Here is a 14,195-nt window from a genome sequence, read left to right on the forward strand (position 1 = left end):
TTATCACTTTATCAGTATATATAGTCCTCTCAAGACAAAAAATTAACAAGAGACTAAGCACATATCTACTAAGATATAATTACTAGGATTAGGATTCCTCTTCTCCTATACTAGAAGTCCGTATGTTTTTCAGAATATCAGTCACTTGGCCAGAGGTACACCCTACACCCGAGAATTTGACACGGCCGAACCGTCACTGCAGTTCCAGGAGCATCAGTGTCAGAATTTACTTGGCGAAGGCTTGGACCGCTTGCTGCTGAGCTGGGCGACCGGGAACTCTATCAGGATGATGAACGAAGAGGTGTCGGCTTCTCGTAGGTACTGCAACGTGCCGCTCATCGTTTTCACCAGCTTCTGGCTTATGTACAGGCCGAGACCCTCCCTGGACACCCCTGGGTTGTGCTGGAACATCTCCTGTATCAGGGCCTCTGGAACGCCTGGAGCTGGATGGACAATCCTGCACATTGAGTCAATCAGTTACACAGCTCCCATCACCACCAATACTCGCATTCGCCACATTGCAGTGTATATAGAATGGCAGGGATAGCGCCAATTTTACACAGGGATCATTTCCATTGTTTCAAACTGCAAAGTGTAACTACATGCCTGAAGTGACATGTATCACTGCATCTTGGCTGGTGCAGTGACCAGGATAGATTCGACTCCTCGTGGGAGCGAATTTTAAGCTGAGTAAGCAGAGGTCTAAGGACCGGTCCCGGTCGTTCTCACATGGGCTATAATATCACTTTGTATGGATGTGACAGGGGTTCAGGGTTTTCTTGACCTACGTGAGAAGGTCGAATTTTTTTTAGGAGTTAAGATGTTCAGAAGTGAATTTGCTAGCATTAGGTCTTATCTGTTCCTTGTCAACATACAATCCTTTTCGTGGATTATAACTAACACAATTAGGAGCACTGCGAAAGTTATTTACAAGAGACAAATGTTGGAGTTGTGCTGAGTTAATAGAAACTAGATGTACAATTTAGTAGTTCACTTATTTGTCAAATCATCCTTTCAGTTCAAGAACAGCTATCGAAAGACCAAGATGAGAGTGCCGTATTACCTGAATTCCAAATGAGCAATCTGCATGCCAGACCCAATGTTTTCCTTCTTGGGAATGACCTGGAGCACGATATGTCCTTCAGCTGGTTGTGTGAATTGAAGGGCGCAAGCCAGATAATCTGCTAGGACCTGCTGAAGCCTTATATTGTCCCCGTAAATGTACATGTGTGACACTTCCACAGGCCAATCACGTTCAATAGAAATACGTTTTTCCTTGCCCAAAGGAATGCCTTGCATCAGGACCGTATTCAGAGCTTCCTCAAGGTTGAACTCTACTGTGTTCGTCTCCATATAGCTGTAACAGCAAGAATTTGTTTACCAATAGTTTAAAAAAATTGCCATGCATGTATAACTGAACTGGTCAGCCTTTTCATATGTATACATCTTTAGCACTACAAAGCATTAGTACAATGAACAAAAAATTCATGTCTGAGCAATTCTAATCATGTGAATATGAAAGCAAGTATATATCTTTATGTATAGTGTATGCTGTTTATAGATCCCTTCTAGAACTGCCACAAAAACGACACAAATAATTAAATCAACATTGCTACAGATGATTCGGACAATACAGAACTTACCACTGTTCAATGCTTTCAAGATCAGTGTCATGTAAAATCTTTTTCAGCTGGTCCTGACACAGAACATTAGATGAAACAAGTTGCCGCTGATCCTCTGTCAATTCGGAAGGCTTCAATAAGTTATAAGTAAATTGCATGCCATTGAGTGGGTTCCTTAATTCTTGACGAATGTAAGTTAATTCTTTAAAGCTGTTTGTAGCAGCTTGTTCAGACATTTTCTGGACCTCAAGAGCATGCTGAAGCTCTGGGCTAGCCACATGCAGAAAGCAAAGAGCGCCAGTGATTTTACCCTCAGCATTTGTTCTCTTGTTCACTGTCAGCAAGGATTCAATATACTTCCCACCTGTGCCGAAGAAACCAAACAGGAGCTTCTCTGGATCCTGACCAGAAATCACTGCATTCATCAGTATGCTAAGTTTCGTTAGAGTAGCATGATCTTTCACCCTACAGCCATAATCATGGAGCGTGAAGACCTCCCCAATTAACAACTTATTTATCGCGTCTTCCCTCTTCATACCAGTAATCTTCTGCATAGCTTTATTCCACTCTAAGCAGGAACCAAGATCATTGATCATAAATATGGGAGGGATGAGCTCACTGGGGTTCTTTATTATGGCAACATAGTCTCCTTGTATCCTAGTATACTTATCCATAATCATCTTCTGCCTGGTCAAATCTTGTGCTACAAAGCAAACTCCAATGACTTTCTCTGAAAGATCCCGACTACAGCAGGAGTTAATCATCAAGATAACTGGACCACAACACTCCTGTTCATGGAATGTTTTAAGCTTGATTTCCAGATTTTGCTCTTCAATTCCTGAAACACAAGGAGACACTAAGCTGTCATAGAAAAAAATGGACACGTTCAGATTAAGCTGGGAACCACAAAAAGATCGACTGAAAGCATAGTGACAAACCTTGTAAAGCTGAGTCCAAAATCTGCTTAACCACTTCAACAGAATCAGCAACAACAAGATCTATCAGAGGCCTCCCTATGGCTTCCATTACAGGTAACCCTGTTAGTTCTGCAGCTTTTTTGTTCCATCCATTTATGTTACCGGCAATGTCAACAGCCAAGACAGGGGCAGTTGCTGTCTCAATTAAGCGGACCATCTCGTTTGTAACTGTTCTTAGTTCAAGTAGCCCCTGTAACTTCTTCATATCATCAGATGGAGCTTTTACAATGGACCTGATGTTGTTTCTGTTGGCATCTTCACCTTGCAGGGAGTCACGTAATATTAACTGCAAAGAATGGATAGCATCCATTTCAACATCCTCCCAGGGAACACTTCTCCATTTAACCACCTCCAAGAAGGCCTTGAATGAAGATCGTGGATGCATCTTCCTGCCATTGTCATCTGCGTCAAACGGTTCATGCTTAGCCCCACTCCACTTGATCTCCTTTGTTGTGTGTGATCGGAACCAGAAGATAAAATTTTTGGAAGAGATCTTAATGGCCACCATGCCACACACGACTTCACGGAGTGCAGCAGCACCAGGATAACCCGCTTCCACTAAGCTGTCAGTACTCAGCCCAGTTGAACCATCATGGTTCTCCTGCAGCCATGTGGCAATGCTCTTAATCTCTGACTCGGACGGTGTTGATCCGAGCACCAAAACCTGGTTCTGATAATACAATGCAGCTCCATCGCACTTTACTAGATCCATCACATTAGGTGACTGGGTAAATATCCCAACAAGAGCATCCCGCAGGAGCATATCACAAAGAAGGGTTTGCGTTCTGAGGATGTGCCTCTCCTTTGCCTGAGCAGCCAGTTCCACCTCCTTGCTGAGCTGTATGCCAAATACTTGCAAGAGAAACTCGCAAGCGTACCTTAGCGGGAAAGGGACAAACCTCGGGCTTGTATGATGGCAGACGACCAGCCCCCACAGCTTCCTGCCTTTCGGTTGTTGGTCACTGTCGGTATCCCCATCTTCCTCCTCATCGTCGTTTATAGTGACTGACATCACAAGCGATGCAACAGAACCCATGTTTGCCATGTACTGTGCATGGCAACCATGGGAAGCCCTGAGGGTAGAACCACAGAGGCTGACGGGCTGTGCAAGGCTGCCATCCTGAATGATCAGCACTGGAGTGGCAGAGAAATCACATATCATCCGCATTTTGTTCTTCATAAACAGAAACCTGGACGCCTGCGGGATGTCGGTGGCTGGGTAGTGCAGGCCAAGATACGGCTCCAGATCGGACCTCCTGCACTCAGAAATGACCTCACCGTGCTCATCCTCATGGAACTTGTACGCCATGACCCGGTCATAGCCCGTGAGCTCGCTCACCTCACGGACAAGCACATCGCACAGCAACGACAGGTTCCCGCTGGGCAGCGACTGCAGCCTGGAGATGGCCTTGGCGGCGAGCTTGTACGACTTAAGCGCGCCCGCGGCCGTGACTGGCACGTCTGCTGGGTTGAACGGCTCAAGGTCGATGACAAGGCCGACGTCGATCCGGTGCAATATGGCGTAGAAGGGCTTCCCCGACGTCCTGGCGTGCACGAGGATGGGGTTGAGCAGGTTGACCTCCCCGAAGGTGGCGGCCTTGTGAAGCGCGACGGAGCTCTGCGAGCGGAAGAGCGTGCGCACGTCGGCGCCGATGGTGAGCGCGTCCCGCTGGTCGATGGTTGGGACCGCGTGTGGCGTGAGGTCGAGCATCTCCGGCGCGTTCTCGCTGTAGGCGAGCAGCGCGAAGGTGTCCGGGTGGACGGCGAGCAGGCAGCCGAAGGGCTGGATGTAGCGGCCCCGCTGCATGTTCTGGAGGTAGGTGGAGACGGTGCTCGTGCTGGCCGACGGGCGGTTGGCGGCGCCCACCGAGGATGAGTAGTCGAAGTGGCGCTGGGAGCCCTCGAAATCGGCGTGCAGCTGCGCGTCCACGGGCGTCTGCGCCACCACCCGCGCGCTGTGCTTGGACCGCGCAGAGCTGCTCCGGGAGCACGTCCCACGGTTGTTCGACGGCGACGACATTTCCGCTTCGCCCTACTCCAAGATCCCTCCTCCTCTTTCCCCGCCACCGAACTAGCCGCAGCGCAGCAGCAGCAGCAAGGTTTGCTGGACCGAACGGGCGGAGGAATCGGCGGGAATCATGGGCGCGCCAGCGGGGGCATACGCCAAAAGCGAGGGGAGGCTTTGCTCGGGAGAAGGACGTGATGAGGGAGGTGATTGGATTCCGCCGCGGATAAGCACTGAGGAAGAAGAGGGAATTTCAGCGAGCGGCCTGCGCGCGGGCGAGGCAGCGGCAGCGGCAGCGACGATACTCTTGGGCGTTGCCCTGCTCTTGAGGAGGGGGAACACGAAAGAAACCGAAGGGAGCAACTGCAATGCGGCGTGCGCGAATGACTACCGTCCCTGGGCCTGGGAAGAAGACGCCGGCGCATGTAGTCAAGGGGCGCGAATCAGGGGGTGTTTGGTTTATAGGGACTAAACTTTAGTCCCTCCACTTAATTCCATTTTAGTTCATAAATTGTTAAATAGGGAAACTAAAATAGAGTTTTAGTTTCTATATTTAGTAATTTAGGGACTAAAATGGAATTAAGGGGAGGGACTAAAGTTTAGTCCATACAAACCAAACACCCCTTTAGAACTGTTGAAACATTCGGTCGGATCATGTTAGATCTTTTTTATTGTTTTCGTTACACATGGATTGAATCAGATTAAAAATGTTAAAAATGACTTATTTCAAATTTAAACTTACCTAATTCTAATTAATCTACATGGATTGAATGTGAACCAAACAATCGCTAGATGTGGGGTCGTTTTGTATGGCTCACGCCTGATCCATAAATAGTGTCGAGGTCCGAACGTGTTGTACCGTGTACATATTGCACGAGTCAGTTCAGGTGTTTTGAGTTTAATTGGATTTTTTATCTATGAGTTAGGTTTTTTGGATTATGTCGTGTTTTGAGTTAAAAAATATGATTCATACATAGCCATGGATTTGTGTATCTCGTATCCATCCGTTGTATTAGTCAAATCAGTTTTTTTTGGACAAATCAGATCAGATTTAGTCGAGTGTCCATGCTTAGACCCTAGATCCTAAACTCTAATTAGGTGTGGGTATTTTAAAAATGTAACTTGAACCCGAACCCGAATATACTGAATTGTTGGTCTATTTGGTTTTTTCGGGTTCGGTTCCTGTATGTGTTATATTTTAAGGTATGTATTCAGGTTCGGTTCCTAACCTTCCAAACCCGAATAGACCGAATAACCCGAAATATAAAATACTCTTAATATGTGATGATATTATTATATGATTTATAAACTTATTAGCTAAAAATTATGATATCACATATATATATACTATTTTTTTTATAATCACTTGTTGTAATAATAATACTTCAATTAATTATCTATTGTGTATATTTTAACAAAAGATACTAGTCTCTCTACTATTCGGATCTATTCGATCAACCAAAATTGTGAGTCTTTTCAAGTTCGATTACTAAAATTATTTTAAAAATTTCGGTTCTCATTTTTTAGAACCTGAATAAAACGAATCGAATTAATTAACCTAATAGACCGAATGCATGTCTGCAGCGGCGGAGCGCTCGGTATGGCCGCGCCATACCTTGCCTCAGGCCCTCAATCCACTTGTATTATTCAACACTGTTTTGTAATCTTGCCAAGTTGCTCGCGCGACACGTTGTCACAGCCCGCTTCTTCGTCTCAGCAGTCGCCGTTCTAGCTCCCCTCTCCAATTCTGCTCGCAGCCTGCTTCTTCGCTCACGGCTCGTCCGTTTAGCGCAGCGCTCCGCCCTCTCCAATCTCTAGCTCCCGTGCGGTCGGCGACCAGTCTTGGGTTGCAGCCCTCCTCAACGTCCTCGCGCTCACGCGTCGCGTCCGTGCACCGGTGCGGCAGCCCTCCCCGCTTCCCCCTCTCCAACAGACAACAATTCAGCCCCCTGCCCTCCTGCCATACCTTATTTCTTGGTTGCGCTCCGCCACTGCATGTCTGGCTATCTTCATCGTAGCCTAATATAATTAGGGGGTATTTGTTTGGAATTACAATCCATCTAGATTATATAATGCAATAAATTTTAAACCAACACTTAGCTTAAAATTTATTAAATTATATAATCTAGACGAATTATAATCTCAAACAAATATCCTTTACTCGGATTTAGGATGGAATCGTGTAACTATCGTACGATCAAAAAAGGATATAGAATATTATTATTGAGGAACGACTGTTGCCACCCCGTTCCTTGCCGACAGATCGAGTGGCAAGATTTCAAGTGCCAACGAACACATTGTTCGATAACCTTCCGCCGCGTGAAATGAAAGACACCATTATTAAGCAAATTGTAAATCCTATACCTACCCACCAAGCTCTGAGTAGCTGTGTGTGATCGACGGAGGCGAGCAAGTTCCTGCGACTTTTTCGCGTCGGACGTGTGTGTGCCTCTCTTCTGCAAACCACGGCTGACAGGCCATTGGCCAGCAGAAGCTCGAGCTTATCCCAGCCGACGGTTAGAGTTTGGTCCGAAGCCGGTTAAAAGCGGCTCGTCCGAAGATTTAAACATAAATTTTCGTTTTTAAAATCACTCTATCACATATTAAACTAATTCAAACAACAACAAACTAAATGTGGCGTGGCTTCGTTCCACCGTACTCCAGCTAGCTTGCTCGTTGATTCTCCTCGCCCACAGTGGTCGGGCGCGTGATTGGATCGAATGCTTATGGTACGACGACATGACGTCTCGCCTTTGAATGTGGGAGCTACTCATTTCAAAAGCCCCCCCGGACACGGCACCCATCGAGTGCTTTGATTTCAGATTCGAGAGGCCTTTGGGCTCTCCTTTGTCGTAGAATCTTCTTGTCTTTGGCCCGGAGCCGTGGTTGCTCTGGGACACATGACACCCTCGGCGGGTAATGCAAAAGGAGGAAAAAAAGGAAGATTCACCAGGAAAAGAAAAGAAAGAAGAAAAAGAGTGAATGGGAGAAAGGAAATTCGCACCGGTGGATATTGTGAAACCAGGCGATTAGGGTTAGGTGAGAGCGCAATCCGATCTTGCCTGACAGTCTGGGAGGAAGCGCAAGTGCAGCAAAAGCCACGGACGAGCAAAAGTTAAACGACCAGCAACCCTGTCAGGCAAAACGGCATAGGAGTTGAGTTGAGCTGGGAGGAGCCGTCCAAATCGGCAGCAGGACCGTCCGGCTTTGCCCTTGGCCCACTTTCTAGTACTGGGCCACAGCCCACGGGATATGCATGCGGGCAAGCAAAGCCAGAGAAGAGAAAGCGATGGCGGCCCTGAGCCAATGGGCTCAGAGCTCGTACTGGGTGTGGGTGGGTGGTGGGCTGGTGGCATGGGCAGGCAGGGAGCAGGGACCATCTGAATCCCTACAGCGTACGTACAGTACACACACATGCTGCTTGCTTTCTTCCACTTCTCCGGGTTACTACTAGTAGGTGGGAAAAGTTCAACGGGAAGCAGGCAGGGTCCAGGGAGAATAACAAACAACAAAACTCTGGAATTGTGCATGATCGCGTAGGTCAGGTCAGGATCAGAGGGCTGCCACGGAAGGTAGAGGACGAAGGATATGATGATCCCAAGCAGTGCTCCACACGTAAGCACCACTGGTTGAAGAGGAGGCCTCTGTTGCAGGACAGTCATGACGAGTATATACAATACGGCAAGCTGTCTGGTTTTGGTTTCGTGCCGTCGCTTGGTTTTACGGTATCGCTGAACTGTATAGATCTCAATATCTCATGATGATATGAAATACTGTACTAGCTAGCATCGCGTTTTGTAATCCAAAGAGTTGCCTGTGCTTGGCAGGACGTCAACACGCTGCGCGCCTGGGAGAGTTCAGATTCACACGTGGACTGGTTTAGGGCAACTCAATCAGCTATCAAAAGAAAATTATTTAACGAAAAGTCAGGCAAACAATGTAGATACGTCAGATCCAGCTCCGTCAAAATGGGGTCCCTACCATGCTAGAAAAGAAGGTAGAGGAGGTGCAGTCTTGGATCTTCAGCTTCAAGAGTATTGATGGAGGGGGAAGCGACATAGTAGTGATTTGAAGTATTAGAAAAACTATGTTAGAGGTTCCTCAACTCTTTCTGGAGTGTTTCAGAGTGTTCTCCACTTAGCTGGTGGTTCATCTCTGCTGGAGGAAAAATTCTGGAGGTTTTTTCTTTTTGGAGAAGTTCATGGCTCCTGTGTGCTGTCTGTATTTCTTCTAGCTGATTGGTTCACTGTTTGCATCCTGGCTTTGCTAGTCTATAGGTTCATTTAGGCTGGTGGTTTGGTTGTCTGATGATTGTAAACTGGTATCCCAGTATGTGTTTGAACATTGTTATATGCTTTCTTAAAAGCAGAGTAAAATCTCGTTTCAAAAAAAAATGGGGTCCCTACCCTACAAACGAAGCGTGGACAAGAGCATAATAGTACGGCGCGGTCCAGAGGCAAGTCCAAACGGCAGAGCGGGGAACAAAGCGAGCGAGCGCCCACCGGTGCGGCCAGCAACTGCAGGTGGCCCGTCCAAATCAGACGTGGACGGAGGCGAACAAAGCACGACGCCGCGGACGCGCGGATCCGCATCGGCCCCTCCTCCGCACTGCACTCCTGCTGCCGCCGTGTCGGTCACGCGCCGGCCCACATCTATCTCGCTCTCGCTGTGTTTGTTCGCACCATCTGACGCCTCGCCTCGCCTCGCCTCGCCTTCACAGTCTTCGCTAGTGCAGCCGTTACGCACGGCACACGCGTGTCCTTCTCACGTTCCCCCGGGTTAGGGCCTGTTTGTTTACCCCCAGATTATATAATCTGGATTAAATAATCCTAAGAGGCAAACAAACAGTCCAGCTTATTTGGCTAGATTATATAATCTAACCCCTTGGATTATGATAATCCATAAGCAAGTGAGGAGGTGCTTATTTCAGATTATTTTTTCCCACTTCCCCACTACCCTTTCAAGTTTCCTAGAAATTACCCACCATTACCATTATAATCCACCGAATCGTTTTTGCGCCTAGTACTAGTCAATTTGGGGATGAAGAAGGTGACATGAATGCCTTCCGTGATAATATTGCTAATGCAATATTTGTCAATGTCAATTGATTTTTTTTTTCATATATGAGTTTCAACCTAGTACAAATATAGAGGGCATTCTTGTCTTTCTCATACAAAAGAATCATATTAACAACTCAAATAATCTGGGTAAACAAACAGGACTACCGAGATTATATAATCCAGATTATATAATCCAGATTATATAATCCTCCAAAAATAATCCAGATTATATAATCCATGGGGGTAAACAAACAGGCCCTTAGCCTAGCCTAGCAACGCCCGCCCAGTCATGCACCCCTTCAACATCGTCTTCCTCCTATCTTTACATGATCTAAACAGAAATGGCCACGTCACATCGCTCGTCCCCACAGATGGAAATGGAAGCGAGATAACGAAAGTGGAGGTCGTCGAAAGCGTCGATAAAAAGGACCCCCCCCCCGTTTTTTCACCACCTCTTGGCGCAACATAAAGAAAGGGAGGCTGCTGCGCAAAATTGACATTTCTGCTGCCACCAACACGCCAACTCTCTCACTCTCGCCTTGTCTTTTTTTTTTTCTTCTTCTTTATACACGGAAAACCAACATCATCATCGCTTATTTTATTCTCTCACTTTGCCTAACATATATGTACTACTATATGATACTCCGTACTTAATTGAAGCACAACATAACACGCAAGCTAAGGAGACGGTACAGGTACGGACGTACGTACGGTATACATGATGCTGTGTATATATATATAATATGAGTGTGTGTGTGTGTATGATGAATCTGTACGGCGATTATACGGGAGGCACGGCACGGCACGGCATGACGAGATGACTGACACTGGTGTGGTGGGTTGTGGGCGCGTAACGGGACAATGAATCACATGATGGCGCAGGCGTAGGAGGGGTCCTCATCGCAGACGATCCGGTAGCCGCCGCCGCCGCCGCAGGGGTACGGCTGGGGCACGTACTGCGGCATCGGGGGCGGCGCCGGGGCCTCGGGGGCCTTGCCGCAGGAGCAGCAGTGGCAGCCGCCGTGCCCGTGGTGGCAGCAGCAGTCGGACGGCCACGCCGGGTACGGGTACGGGCACGGGTACGGCCACGGGTAGGGGACCTCCACCACCTTGGGCGGCGGCGCCGGCGCCGGGGCGGGCTTTGGCTCCTCCTTCGGTGCTGGTGGCGGGGGCTTCTCCTTCGGTGGCGGCTCGACCTTCGCCGGCGGCGGCGGGGCCGGCTCCTCCTTCTTCTTCGGCGGCGGCGGGGCGGGTTCCTCCTTCTTGGGCTTCTCCGGCGGCGGCGGCGGCGGCTCCACGATCTCGATCTGCTTGATGATCTTGCACGCCTTGCAGCACAGCTTGTCGGCGAGCTTGTCCGGGTCGAAGGGCCCCGTCACCTTCACCTTGTTGCTCTTCTCGTCCAAGTCGATGTCGTCGATGCAGAACTCACCCTTCTCTGGCCGCGGCGCGGACCCACGGTGCGCACAGCAACGACGGAACCGCGGCGGCATCCATATCGTCCCAAGAAAGAAAGAAAGAAAGAAACACCCACCGCTCAGTCAGTATCAGTTGCCATCAACGGAACCAGCGCGACACCACCAGTCCACAGGTGGAGGAAGGCAAGGCAGTACGAACAGAGCGGAGCTGCAAGCGCAAACACACCTTGGATCCTGTTGAGCACCTTCTCGATCTTGGCACGGCAGCGGCTGCATTCCAGGTCCACCGAGACGATGATGGTCGGCATCTGCACTGCACAGCTCCCTGGTCACGACCAAATTCTTTGCTCTCGTGTTGCTACTAGCGCTACACAGAAAGAGACGCAGACAGACAGACAGATGCATATCCCAACAAATTCACGCACGCACCCACACAGACGAGGACAGCCACCTGTGTGATTGCAACTGGTTTTATGTCTACCAGCACGCAACAAGAAAAGAATCAAGGAGAGCAGAGAAGAAGCAGAGTGGGGCGGTTTGAAGCGTAGAACACACACACTCCACCCAGAACAATTAAACGAACTCATCAACAGGGGGATAAGAGGTTTGGCCGAAGATCAAATCGTCAGCACGTAATCTTTAAGCAATAAAATCCCTAGAACCCTCATCTCTGTCAAAGAGTAAAGAGCGAGAAAGACAGGGAGTGAGCGGAACACCTTGAATCAGCTGGCCGGGCGGCAGCAATGGCAGCCCGGGAGGAGGAGGGGGAGGACCTGTGAGCTGTGAGTGGTGTGAAGAAGAGGGAGGACGGGGAGGGGAGGACGCTGTGGCGTGAATGCGCAGGCAGCGCAGCTATATAAGCAAGCACCAACGCCTGACTGCTTCTCACGTCATCTGATGACTTATCTCGTCGGTCCGGCACAGTCAACAGACTCTGGAGAAGCCGTGGCGATGACAAACGCTGGGGAAGAACGAAGAGCAACTAGAGAATGAACAACAGATACACACGGTTCGTTTCGTGACGCTGATGGTGCAGCCGCGGTTCGCAGTTGCAGGGCTGGTCCACCCCGCGCACGACGCTTGGACCGTGGCGCCCGCCGTGCCATGCCTACAGGTCTGTAGTAGGTCACACACGGCCGCGCTCTCCCGCGCTGCGTTAACATGACCTGTTTTTTTTAGTCGTTTGCGTCTTTGCGAGTGGCGGCACGTTGCGATGGAATGGGAAACTCGTGATCCCGTTCGGGACCACAGCGACGTTCAATGAGACGAGAACAGAAACCCGTCACACGCACGCCGCATATCGGCAACCGTTCCACCACCAACTGTTGTATGCTCTGGTCTGGTGGCATCTAGATACAAATATACAGTACAACAGAACCTCGGCCAGCCCCATCAAAGAAACTGCTCCTGCCTGCTGCTGAGGGCTGTGTGTGTGTGTGTGTGAAATATAGCTCATGACCCTGTGCAGCTGCGTGCCTTCGGTCGAAAGGAAGAACGGGCCAGCGACAAAGGCGGCGCGTGAGATCAACATAACAGCAAAGGCTTGGGGTTTCCCGGGCCAAGTGGTCACCGTCCTTTTCCTCGGTGGTTACGCTACAAGGCTGTGTCCACTTGAATATCGTCTTAAAAAAATATTTTTTTATCATTTACAGTATCGTCTAAAAGATTTATCAGTTCTTTATATTTTTTTTTATCTTCAACAACATCCTCTAAAACCCTACGGCCCACCTCAAAGTGTCTGACCGTTGGATGGCTCTGTGTCATATCAAATATTTAAATACTCGTGTGAGGTATTAAATATAGTCTAATTACTACAACATCCATGTGTTGCAACGATTATATTTGATGAGTGCCTTTAGCAATCTCTCAAGGCAAAGAGACTGTACATGAGAATGAACTACTCAACTCTTTGCTAAAGTGTACAGGATAATGATTGATTCTGATTGCACGGGAAATGTTCACAACAAACTTAGGTCTATTTCAATTGGAAGGAAGCTTGGTCGGCTTTTCGAGGACTTGCGTGATTGGTTACAAGTCCAGAGAAGAAGCATACGCAGCTTTTAATAGGACCCTTTGCAAAAAAGAAAGTAATGTCTACTACTTATTAAGATAACAAAAGTAGACTGTCATTCCGTCTTCTGTCATTTTCATTCCTTTATCTGTCTTTTTCATTCTCCTCTCCCCGCACAGTCCATTCTCATGTTCTGTCATCATTTCCTATTCTGTCATTTTCATTCCTAGTTCTGCATTTCTCATCCCCTCACCGTAAAGCTCATTCTCATTCCCATGTACATCACATGCCTAGCTAAAATTAAATTTAAAAAAAAAACACAAATGACCACTGCTGTCGGAGAGGAAATTCTCTGGCCGGGTGACGGAATGCACCTGCCCTAAATCCTAAGATGAGGAGGGGGGCCTAAGCATTTTGCCTGTTGCTAGATGGACGATGAACACAAGAACACGCAAGGGTTTAGAGTGGTTCGAGCCGCCGGAGCGTAATACCCTACTCCACTATGTGCTGTATTGAGCTTGAGAGCTTGTATGAACTTGTGAGTCTGAGAGTCTAAGTGAGTGAGTGTGAGCCTGAATGAGCATATCCCCCTTGTAACGTAGTGTGCCCTCCCTTTTATAGTTCAAGGGGGCACATATAAGGATACTGAGCCCCGACATGTGGGTCAGGGACAAATGGAAGGAAGAAACTACTGCCTGCAACGCCAAGGTGATCTCTGAGCGCCATAATATCCGTAGTGCAACCAATATTGATATCTTGCGGCAGCGTCCTTGGTAACGCACGAGTCATGATGAGTGCAGCGCATGCAGTAGCACAGGCATACTGCCTGCCAACGGAATAGACAGGCATGCCGCATGCTAGCGGAATGGACAAGTCTCATTAAATGCTGAGGCGGCACACTGCTTGCTAGTTGAATAGACAGGTCGCCGTTTGTGAGCAGAGTGGGCAGGCCTCATTAAATGCCGAGGCGGCACATCGCTTGTCAGGCAGCACGCCTTATCCGCAATAAATGCAGGGACCGCGCAACCCGGAGGCCTTACGTCAGGCTCCGCCCGCTGGCTTACGTCACGCGCTGTAGGCCACGTGTCAGCATCGGGTCTCC

The 14,195-nt window shown here is 48.6% G+C and overlaps 2 protein-coding genes across 3 annotated transcripts; both read right to left on the bottom strand.

Annotated features, from left to right (window-relative positions):
- Positions 1-219: 219 nt before the first annotated feature.
- On the bottom strand, positions 220-4,619 carry LOC100192976 (phytochromeC2). The gene is made up of 4 exons (NM_001138150.1): positions 2,561-4,619; positions 1,644-2,460; positions 1,064-1,357; positions 220-457 (listed from the first exon to the last, which is right to left on the bottom strand). Exons 1-4 carry the CDS (start codon positions 4,617-4,619, stop codon positions 220-222), a joined length of 3,408 nt encoding a protein of 1,135 aa, NP_001131622.1.
- A 5,512-nt stretch (positions 4,620-10,131) lies between these two features.
- LOC100501522 (uncharacterized) lies at positions 10,132-11,904 on the bottom strand. 2 transcript variants are annotated; one of them, NM_001196223.1, is given in 3 exon segments: positions 10,132-11,102; positions 11,309-11,390; positions 11,799-11,900. In NM_001196223.1, coding segments are annotated over 2 exon segments (654 nt in total). In that variant the 5' UTR covers positions 11,799-11,900; the 3' UTR covers positions 10,132-10,530.
- Positions 11,905-14,195: the final 2,291 nt, after the last annotated feature.

Source organism: Zea mays, chromosome 5 (assembly GCF_902167145.1).
Source record: "Zea mays cultivar B73 chromosome 5, Zm-B73-REFERENCE-NAM-5.0, whole genome shotgun sequence".
NCBI classification, from domain to species: domain Eukaryota; kingdom Viridiplantae; phylum Streptophyta; class Magnoliopsida; order Poales; family Poaceae; genus Zea; species Zea mays.

What these genes read in the sequence shown, in the direction of transcription:
- LOC100192976 (NM_001138150.1), bottom strand. Translation starts at nt 4,619, where the DNA reads ATGTCGTCGCCGTCGAACAACCGTGGGACGTGCTCCCGGAGCAGCTCT. An exon ending in TTTGGACTCAGCTTTACAAG is followed by an intron (nt 2,461 to 2,560) that starts GTTTGTCACTAT and finishes CTTGTGTTTCAG; the next exon opens with GAATTGAAGAGCAAAATCTG. An exon ending in CTTGAAAGCATTGAACAGTG is followed by an intron (nt 1,358 to 1,643) that starts GTAAGTTCTGTA and finishes TTGCTGTTACAG; the next exon opens with CTATATGGAGACGAACACAG.
- LOC100501522 (XM_008645984.4), bottom strand. Translation starts at nt 11,390, where the DNA reads ATGCCGACCATCATCGTCTCGGTGGACCTGGAATGCAGCCGCTGCCGT. An exon ending in GGTGCTCAACAGGATCCAAG is followed by an intron (nt 11,103 to 11,308) that starts GTGTGTTTGCGC and finishes CGCCGCGGCCAG; the next exon opens with AGAAGGGTGAGTTCTGCATC.